General features: G+C 44.3%; 1 protein-coding gene across 2 annotated transcripts in view; it reads left to right on the top strand.

The window, feature by feature from the left end:
* Positions 1 to 10,483, top strand: part of myo10 (myosin X) — a 72,020-nt gene that overhangs the window by 45,958 nt on the left and 15,579 nt on the right. For both annotated transcript variants that reach the window (XM_034614172.1, XM_034614173.1), the window contains exons 5-19: positions 844 to 978; positions 1,320 to 1,444; positions 1,918 to 1,931; positions 2,031 to 2,115; positions 2,421 to 2,524; positions 2,808 to 2,937; positions 3,519 to 3,637; positions 4,513 to 4,659; positions 4,956 to 5,056; positions 5,191 to 5,257; positions 5,435 to 5,527; positions 5,717 to 5,785; positions 5,871 to 5,953; positions 6,442 to 6,550; positions 7,230 to 7,310. In XM_034614172.1, the coding sequence (XP_034470063.1) occupies positions 844 to 978; positions 1,320 to 1,444; positions 1,918 to 1,931; positions 2,031 to 2,115; positions 2,421 to 2,524; positions 2,808 to 2,937; positions 3,519 to 3,637; positions 4,513 to 4,659; positions 4,956 to 5,056; positions 5,191 to 5,257; positions 5,435 to 5,527; positions 5,717 to 5,785; positions 5,871 to 5,953; positions 6,442 to 6,550; positions 7,230 to 7,310 (1,462 nt within the window). The remainder of the gene's footprint in view (positions 1 to 843; positions 979 to 1,319; positions 1,445 to 1,917; positions 1,932 to 2,030; positions 2,116 to 2,420; positions 2,525 to 2,807; positions 2,938 to 3,518; positions 3,638 to 4,512; positions 4,660 to 4,955; positions 5,057 to 5,190; positions 5,258 to 5,434; positions 5,528 to 5,716; positions 5,786 to 5,870; positions 5,954 to 6,441; positions 6,551 to 7,229; positions 7,311 to 10,483) is intronic.

The following is a 10,483-nucleotide window of genomic DNA, read 5'->3' as shown; positions in this document are numbered from 1 at the left end:
ATGCATTAAACCGACCCTCTCACGTTTTGGCTGTCACTATAATCTACGCTATTTAAATGAGTTACACGCACACCGAGCCTTTTAAGATGCAAATGAAAGAAGTTTGACAAACGTTTGATGGACAGAGTGAGATCTGAACTTTGTTGCTGCAATGCTTTACATCCTGGTGAGTTACAGAGCTTTTATTTTGAAAAGTAACATCGGCTCAGTAAATCATTAGCGTGAACAGTGATAAAGAAAACTTAGTTTCATTTGATGAAAGACGTTGATTCGAACATCTTCAGCGCAGATAAACCAGGTAGGATGGACACAACGTTCTCTAACTTCGCTCTGCACACAAACAGTGACAGAACATTATCGTGTGTGTGTGTGTGTGTGTGTGAACAGCATCAGTTATGAGTCAGTCATCAGTAGCTAATTCACATCTGACCCAGTTTGTTGTGAGTTGCAGCAGCAGTGCACACAACCTGCAGGCAGACACACAGTCACACATTAAGTAAAGACACATCCCTCGCACACAGTTTGAATTAAAGAGCCCGCGTCGGGCCTCAGGCCTCATTTAAAGGTTTGTGAGATGAGACAAGAAGCTTCTGTGCCGGTGCTAAAATATATATCAATTAAACTTGATTTGTCCCACAGGTTATGTCCTAAAATATCTGCAACATACAGTACGTCCTGGTTCCTCTGTTACATGAGAACAGGACATTTTCCAGATCAGGAAGAAAAGAAACATCATAATAATCCTAATTATTATATTGCCCCATCTACAGGGAGGCCAGTGCCTTGCTCAAGGGGCAGTTGAGAAGAAGGGACTTAAACATCAGTGTGTTTTTCTGCCCACAGTGGAGAAAGCGGAGCGGGGAAAACAGAAAGCACCAAGCTAATCCTGAAGTTCCTGTCGGCGATGAGCCAGCACTCCCTGGAGGCGTCGTCCAGAGACAGGACGTCCCGCGTGGAGGAGGCGCTGCTGGAGAGCAGGTGACCGGTCGCTTTGTAACGTCAAGTGTGACGTCACCGCTTTGTCTGAAGTGTCGGAATTAAAGAATAAACACACTTAAACACGCACATACGACACAACGATCAGATGATAGAGAGACGTCAGGACAGTTTGAAACACTAGGGGGCGTTATCAGCCAAGTCCAGCCCGTAAATGTAGATTTCTTATAACAAATGTGATTTTTTAAAACCAACATTAATGTGTTTCTTCAGTCATACGACTTAGTTTACAGCTCATAAAACACATTGAAGTGTGAAGTATCAGGTACATTGTTGAGGATGACGCTGTAAACGTTTGTGTGCTAACGACGCTGCTCCTCTAGTCCCATCATGGAGGCCTTTGGAAACGCCACGACCGTCCACAACAACAACTCCAGCCGCTTTGGGAAGTTTGTCCAGCTGCATTTCAGCCAGAAGGGCAACATCCAGGGCGGCAGGATCGTCGACTGTATCCTTTGAAACCCATTGTACTGTCAATAGGAAGAACTGGAACAGGCTGTTGCTTGTAGAGGTGAAGACGAGCAGAATCTTTCATGAGGATCTGAGGATCTGAGTCCGTCTGTGCCGAGATGAGTAGAACTAGATTACTGCAGTATATTAGCTCCTAGTGGACAGTAAACTGCATTGTCCTGTCTCTGTCTATCACTCTGTCTATTATTTAAAGTAAAGTGTAGCAAAGTAGAAGACAGGACATTTAGGGCCTTGAGTATTATGAGGGTGTGGCCCAGCGGGAGTCGAACCAGGGACCTGTTTCTCAGGGACTATATTCCTGGTGTTCATGTATGTGGAACGTCAGCAGGTTTAGTTTGACTGTTCAGATGCAACACAACCGCAGCGCTCCCTGTTTTTCTTGGTTTCTCTGTGCAACATTTAGCCGAATCATTTAGTTTTTGTGCCTTGACAGAAACTTTCCGACCGCAGACCTCTTAGAAAAGGTGAGTGTCCTTCCTCCGATGACCCTGTGACTGGATGTGGTGTTTGAGATTGAGTCATCGTCGGTTGAGCAATAAGCGATTCTCTCTTCTTCTCTACAGAACCGTGTGGTCCGGCAGAACCCAGGGGAGAGAAACTACCACATTTTCTATGCTCTGTTAGCAGGAACCAACAGCCAGCAGAGAGGTGAGCAGCAAACACCGTGACACATCCAGACATGCATGTGCAGCACCAGCAGCGTCCTCTTGTCTTTGCATCAAAGACAAACATCCTGTTAAGTTTCGGAGTTAAAGCAAAACAATGAAACGTTCCCTGAGCAACAGCGCCCTCTGCAGCCACACATGGGGACTCGTTCTGTCAGAGTCGATCAAATCGACCGTCGTCTCATTCTGAAGCTGCTGTTTAAATGTTAACGAGCTGCACAGTGTTGCTGTAAATTCCACGTGCATGAGCCGGCTGTGACAGCGTGTGTGTTCGTTGTGTGTCCGCAGAAGCGTTCGCGTTGACCCACACCGACAGCTACCACTACCTGCGGCAGTCGAGCTGCGTCACCGACAAGACAATCAACGACAAAGGCACTTTTCAGGATGTTCTGGTACGCAGGTCACAACACACACACGCACACACACACACACACACACACACACACACACACACACACACACACACACACACACAAACACACACTACAGTCGCTTCTTAAGACTAAAACTAATAAATATTCTCTCACTGATGTTTGTTCAAGTGTTTCTGATCAGTTTGGTTTGAATCAGTGTTTTGATGATATGAAAAAGCTGGAATTGGATGTGAGTCCGTCGAGAAGATGAAGGTGTGACCTGAGGAGCTCATTCTTCTTCTCTGTTTTCCGTGGCTCCCAGAATGCCATGCGAACGATGCAGTTCACGGAGGAGAACATCGGGGAGATCCTGCGCCTCCTGGCGGGGATCCTTCATGCGGGGAACATCGAGTTCATGACGGCCGGCGGAGCACAGGTCTCCTCCAAATCAGGTCAGAGATCTTCCCCCTCGTCGTCCACACCTTCGTCCTCTTCACTCCTCTTCCTCTGTCACATTCAGGGTTTTCTGACTTCAGATTCAGCTTCATTTGTTAGTTGGGAGTGAAACGTCGTCGTCCACGGATCAGGGTCAATTTAACATATGACACATTCATTTCATTTCAGTTTTTATTTATTTCTAAAAAAGTTTTATTTACAAACTGAGGAAAAACCAAATGTTTAATGATTTAATCTACACATTCGAAAAGGAGTGAGAAGGAGTTCAAACTTATTGAATCAAGCCTCTTCTGCATAAATCATTAATTCATTATTATCTTATACTTAACCAGCTTCTTATACATCTGTAAATATGTTTTTTAACTGTGCTCTATATTGTATATAATGTACAAAAAATGTATGTATTAATAAATACAATATAAATGATTAAATGAGGCTACATTTAAATATATATATATGTATGTGTAACTTGTACATTCTCCATGTAACATAAAAACGTAAAACAGATACAAGTCTGGAAAATATCCAAATGTCCGTGATTAGAAGTGAGGTCAGTTTGTGTCTCTTTCGTCTGCAGCTCTCAGCCGCACATCCGACCTCCTGGGGCTGAACTCAGACCAGCTGGCCGAGGTTCTGACCCACAGGTCCATGATCCTCAGGGGGGAGGAGATCTCCACGCCGCTCACCGTCGAACAGGTGAGCGATCTCATGTCGTTCGGGTGTAAAGGTGATCTAAACTCATGTGTTTGGATCTGAGATTCTCTCCCTCTTGCGTATGGAAGTGGCTCAAATCCCAAGTGAAAAGATCAGATTTGTGCTGTTGGAGAAACTAATTATCTTGACGTGACATACGAGCAAAAAACATCAGCTGGAATCACCTCGATGAGTCGCGTAGTTCCTGCTCGGCCAGGAAACATGGTTCAAGTTGTGAACGCGTCCATTTGAACCTGGAGCATCATCCAACCGACGGTTCTTTGCCTAAACCTGATCAAACTGGACCTGAAAACTGACTATAACAAAGAAGTTAAAAATTAAGTCAATATCAACTATTCATTTCACACAAGAGTCTATTTCTAGAATAAAGTCCTAATATAATCAGACCCTATTGCATTTGATTATTTTAATTATTTCATATTGTCATTTTATTTCTAACTTTCTTTTATTTAGCGTGTGATGATCAATGATAATTTGATATTTCAGCGTTTTTTAATTCTTTTTACCATTTGGTTCTGCTTCATTGCTTTGAAAAGTGCTATTTAAAGGTTATTATTATCACAATTAAAGGAGAATTCCTTTGTTTCATTCACTTCATGACTCAGAACGCTCTTTCGTTGCTCCGCTTTGTCGAAGCAGAGAGGTTTAAGCAAAGAGAAGCGGTTTTCAGTGGTTATGTGATATTTAAAAGACCCTCAGCACACACTCAAAACCCTACAGCCATTATGAAAGTTTCATTTCAAAATGTTGCGCGACAGGAGACGAGACGAGACTCCTGTTCATCTTCTTTTCTATGTGTGACCTGGTTCTTGTGTCACTGACACAAATCCCCTGTGACGTGGGTCTCTTCTCCTCAGGCGGTGGACTCCAGAGACTCCATGGCCATGGCCCTTTACTCCCAGTGTTTCAACTGGATCATCCGGAAACTCAACAGCCGCATCAGGGGCAACGAAGACTTCAAGTCCATCAGCATCCTGGACATCTTCGGGTTCGAGAACTTCGAGGTGTGTGGAACACGTGCACATTCCAACCACACGATATATTAACAGTCAGATGATTCAGGGGGAAATGAAAACGCTTTCAGGTATTTTAGTGTCTCACATGAAACCAGGATCTAATTAACTTCTCACTGATAAATATAAATAGACCTTATATTTCTCCTCTACTCAGTATTGGAATCATATTGTAATTGCTAATGAAGGAATCAGTAAATACAGCTCAGGGATTCTTCCTCATCTTCCAGCTCGTTAACTCTCTGTTTTCTGTGTCTTTAACATCGGCCTGATTTTATTCTCCGCAGGTCAACCGCTTTGAGCAGTTCAACATCAACTATGCAAATGAGAAGCTTCAGGAATATTTTAACAAGCACATTTTCTCCCTGGAGCAACTTGAGTACAACAAGTAGGTGGAGGCCGTTCTGATCGCTTAGTTCTTCCCTGTGAAATGAGACGTGATGTTTTCTTTTATTGTTTCTTTACCCTCGGGTGTTATAAAGGTTTTCTGCTGTTGTAAACGTGTCGTTGTGTCTCCTGCAGGGAGGGCCTGGCGTGGGTGGACATCAACTGGATGGACAACGGAGAGTGTCTGGACCTGATCGAGAAGGTACGAGGGGGAATGAAAACTGTCAGGACGACAAAGAGCGTTTCTGTGCTTCACACATTTCAGGAAAGTTGTTTAAAACTGTCAGATGAGGATGATACTTGTTGGAGAACGATAGAGTCAAGCAGCAGAAAGAGATGTGACGAGGATGAGATGATGATGATGATGGTGTTTCCATAGAAACTGGGTCTCCTGGCACTGATGAATGAGGAGAGTCACTTCCCCAAAGCCACAGACGACACCTTACTGGAGAAGCTCCACAGCCAGCACTCGGTAGGCGTCACACCAGCAGCTGATGCACGACACACGGGACTCACACTTTCTCCCCAGTGAACGTCAGGCTGGAGAAACTTAAGACGTTCTAGAAACCCACTAACTCAAGTTGTCATCATCATCTGAGGTCCATCGTTTTTTAGCAAAGTGTGAACATGGTCTTGAACTGTCTCTTTTCTCTGGCTGCAGAAAAACTCGTTCTATGTGAAGCCCCGTGTTGCTGTGCACTTCTTTGGAGTCAGGCACTATGCAGGAGAGGTGGGTGCTGCCTCCTCATCCTTTTCCTCCAGTGTAGTTCTGGTTATTGTGTTCGGGTCTGACGCCCCCTTGTGGCTCGTTGCAGGTGGTGTACGACGTGAGGGGGATGCTGGAGAAGAACAGAGACACTTTCAGGGACGACATCCTCAACCTGCTGAGGGAGAGCAGGTGAGTGGCAGCCTTTCCAATTAGAGGAGGAACCTGTGGCAACCAAGCAGTTTGGATTATAATGCCTTGCTCAAGAGCACCTGCACTAATGTCACTGAAACAAGAAATAATAGAGAAGTAAAAGTCTTGATTCTCACGATACTTCTCGATATATACGAGTCACAGGCAGACAGAGATTTCTGGAATTATTTAACAGAAGATAATTTCTTCCATTTTCCTTAATTCTGCTAAACCTTTACTGTCTGCACTCGTCTGTTCATCTTTCTTTTGTCAAACAATGATCAAATGGAAAATACACATGTTTTGATGTCTTTCTCCGATCGTTCATTAAACTTCCAGAGTTGCAGTTTAGCTCAAACTGGGATTTCTGTCTCAATGCGAGTATAAGCGATCAGTGATCAGTTATGATACAGTCATATGACAGTTAAATCCTACGTGAGACACATCCTGATTCACCAGGATCTGACCGTGTTCCCTCTGTGGTTCAGGTTGGACTTTGTCTACGATCTGTTTGAACACGTATTGAGCCGAAACAAACAGGACACTCTGAAGAGCAGCTGCAAGCGCCGACGGCCCACGGTCAGCTCCCAGTTTAAGGTAAGTCCCCAACAAACGTCAAACTGCGTCAGTGATCACCGGAGCTGAACCCGGCTGCACCAGCACGACGCAGCTCGCCGACCATCATTAGGAGAAGATACAGAGAAGTACATGTGACTCAGTCAGTCCCCGACACTACCAGTAGCCGAGTAGCAGCAGTAGCTATACAGTAGTAGTGTTCAGTAGGGGAGAGCGTCGTCGTTATAACAGCATTTACTGATATATTATGATAAATATGAATAATTTGTAGCTTTGCTGCAGCTGCGACAAACAGTTAATCACCTGTGGAAATAAGTTCATGTTGTCGCTGCTGTAGAAAACAACTGTTAACATATCACCAGTTGTAGTAATAGTAGCAGCAACTTACACAAATAGTAGAACTGCGGTAGTAGGTGTAGTAGTACCTTATCGTAAAAGTATTACAGCCGGTATTTTATTTACTGTGGTGGGCCACAGTATTGCAGAAGTAGTACTTTTGTTATTATAACTACGGGATGTAGAACGGAGAAGGTCCGTCTATTCTAGTTATTGTCAGTATTTGTTGTGCAACCTCTGGAAACATCTAAATATAAGCAGTCATAGTAGTGAAAGTAATATTAACTGCACGTAAGTAGTAAGCAGCAGTAACTATAGTAACTGTAATAGTAACTGTAGTTTGTGCCCGTTTATTTTGACGCAGAATTCTTTGCACTCCCTGATGGCCACACTCTGCACCTCCAACCCATTCTTCATACGATGCATCAAACCAAATACACGCAAGGTGAGTACACACACACACACACACACACACACACACACACACACACACACACACACACACACACACACACACACACACAGCAACCATTAGCAGCTCAGGACGTGGGAGCGTTTGTCATTTTAATAATCAGACCGTCCTCCCCCACCGACCGGCCGCAGACAGGAATGAGAAGTGTCTGGTCCTCTCTGGTGCCCTTTGACCCCAGGTTGCCTAGCAACAGGCAGGAGTCGTGGAGAATGTGGGGATAATGTACACAAAGTATATACAGGAACGAGTGGGGGGGGTGCACTGTGACTCCCCCCACAGATAATCCACACTCACAGGATATCTTTAAATATTTGTGTTTCTGGAGTGATCAGTTGTGTGACATCATCAGCGAAAAGAAAAAAGTTTAGGATCTTAATTGTTCGAGTTTCTCAGATTTATTTGCGACGCAGTTTACTCACGAAAAGAAAATCTGGAACCGATCATCAACAAGACGAAAGAGAAACTTTCTATGACTTCGTTCACTTCACTGAACATTTACATTATACAAAATAATAATTAATAATCTAAATATATGATATAAGAAAATACATTATACAATAAAAATACAGCATATGGTTTGAAAAGTAATAATCAACAATACAAATATATAATAAAAGAAAAGAATCTACAGATAAGAACAATTATTAACAATAAAAAAAAATACAATACAAGAAATGTTTCTTTTGTAGGTTTCTTTTCCTCTGTAGTTTTTTTTTTTTATTAAAGTAATTACCCAGCATTTTTTGGGGCCAGAATTTCTTTTCGAATACATTTATTTTTCTGCAACAAACTCTTTGTGAGCAGCTCTGTGAAGACACCATCATATCTGTGCAGCTGTGACGGAGTCGGACGTGGACACTGGGAGGTTTGTGACGCAGATGTGAAGCAGCTCTGAGCGGTTTTGTGTTTGAGACTCTCGTTGTCGTCTGTGGCAGCACAGAGGGTCCCTGTGTGTGTGTGTGTGTGTGTGCGTGTGCGTGTGTGTGTGCGTGCATGTGCGTGTGCGCGTGTGTGTGTGCGTGCATGTGCGTGTGGGAGGGGTTCTGAGCAGAAATGGTTACAGGTCCAACAAATTCCCTGCAAACTGAATCACTTATTACATTAACGCCAGGAAGATGTCCATGGTCTGATAAAGTTAAAAGTATTATTTGTTTTCCGAAGTGTAACTGAGTAAGTTCGTCCTCTAAAAATACTTATTTTGATTCTCAAAATCCAGATCATCATCCAGGTCAGAACCAGATGTCTCTGCGGCGTCGAGAAATAACCTAAAGCTCATGAATGTTAACGGAGGGAAAGGAAATCCTGGACCTGCCCACTTGTTTGAATCCGCTCCGACGTGAATGAGTTCTTCGTCGGCTCACAACCGAGTTTCAATCAAATCAGTTCAGCTGTTTTTTGTGAAATCCTGCTGACAGACAGACACACTTTTTGCAGGAGGTAATAATTTGCCAGAGACAGATCCACAGATGGACCTTCATGTCCTCAGAGAGACCAGTGAACAGCCGGCGTGCTTTTATGAGGCGAAACGCGACCGTCTGGACTCTTGTGATCGAATGTTAAACAAGGTCCGGTGATGACTTTCAAATGGAGCTTAATGCAGTGAGGGGGGGAGGCGGAGGGGGGGGGGGGGGGGGCAGGGGTCAGGGAGGCACGTGGCCCCTAAAAGCCCCCGAGGGGCGTCCCCGTCATCTGCCTGTTCCACTCTGAGCAGGTGTCCGAGGACAGGGGGTCCAAAATGTCTCACCCTCAAAACCAGTTTCAGCTTCTTAGCTTCTCAGCTCCAAACACATTTAGATATAAACGTGTATGTTGGGAACATCTTGAGACGTGAGGAGAGACCTGCTGACCACATCCGGGACGTAGAGCTGCAGTGGTGGAAGCGTGTGGAAAAGCCTGCAGGGTCATGGGACAGCTGGGAAGTGGAATCTGTGGGGAAATATCAATCTATTGACAGAATGCATAATGGTGTGGACAGACCTCTCAACACAACTAGGACACACACACAGATACACACGGTCATTTACACAACAGTGTGTTAGGTAAACTGAAGCTTGCGACTCTTAGTTTTAATGGCTTCTGTCTGATTCTCACCAAACAAGGTGGAGCCAGATAATCTCATCGCCCCCTGGTGGCTGGCTGCAATATAGCTCATTAACCATCCTCCATGTTAGCAGATGGGACATGGATCGAACAAAAAATTGTAGTATGTATGAAATCGGTAATTGTGAAAACGTAATTAAATTAGAGAAAGGTTAGCAAAATGAATATATACATATTTTAATGTCATTATTGTAATTTAACTGCACGTTATAAGATCAAATATATTTCAGAATTCCAGGGTGAATCTGTCGTACTGAAGTAAACATCTTCTGCTAAGATTAGAAAATTCAAATTAGCAGATGAAATAACCGGCAGCAGCTCATCTGGCCAGTCACCATCACGTTTGAATGTAAACAGCCTTCTCTGCCACGCACACACACACACACACACACACACACACACACACACACGCACACACACACACACACACACACACACAGGCCCTACAAGTGGTCTGCACAAATTAGCCTCAGCAGGAGATGCATCGCCATGGCAACCTCAGCCCTCCCTCTCCACACAAGAAGGGGGAGTGGAGTTTGTGGTTTGAAAGCCTTTGTTTGACTGTGTGTGTGAGTGTGTGTGAGTGTGTGTGAGGCGCTCAGTGTGTGGAGGCGACAGCTTCGGGAAGTTCTCTGTCGTTTTTCTCTGGAATAATCGCTCAGACGGATACGGAAGGGCGAGCGACGATGCACGGTGAGACCTGATGCTCGTTTCGAATGCTGTGCGTTGAAGTGTGCGCGTGTTGCACAGAGGTTGTGTCAGTGCGGTGGAAGGAGGCGAGAGGCAGCTCTCAGGTGTGTTTTCATACCCATGACCAATCAGACAGAAAGACAGTGGTGTGAGAGCAAGTTGAATTATTATATTGACTTCTGTCAGGAAAACACAGAAGTCTGAGCGCACGCTTGTTATTTCCTTTTAACCCCAAACTGGGTCCCACTGCTGTTCCTGTCTGCTGTCTCCCTAACTGGACTGGAGTTTAAAAGCATGAATGAGGCCGACGACACAATGAGGAGACTTAATGACATGATAACGAGGAGAAAGTGTGA

The sequence above is a fragment of the Hippoglossus hippoglossus genome, chromosome 17 (genome assembly GCF_009819705.1).
Source record: "Hippoglossus hippoglossus isolate fHipHip1 chromosome 17, fHipHip1.pri, whole genome shotgun sequence".
NCBI lineage: Eukaryota > Metazoa > Chordata > Actinopteri > Pleuronectiformes > Pleuronectidae > Hippoglossus > Hippoglossus hippoglossus.
Note: the sequence above shows the minus strand (reverse complement) of the source record. Positions and strands in the feature narration are given on the sequence as shown.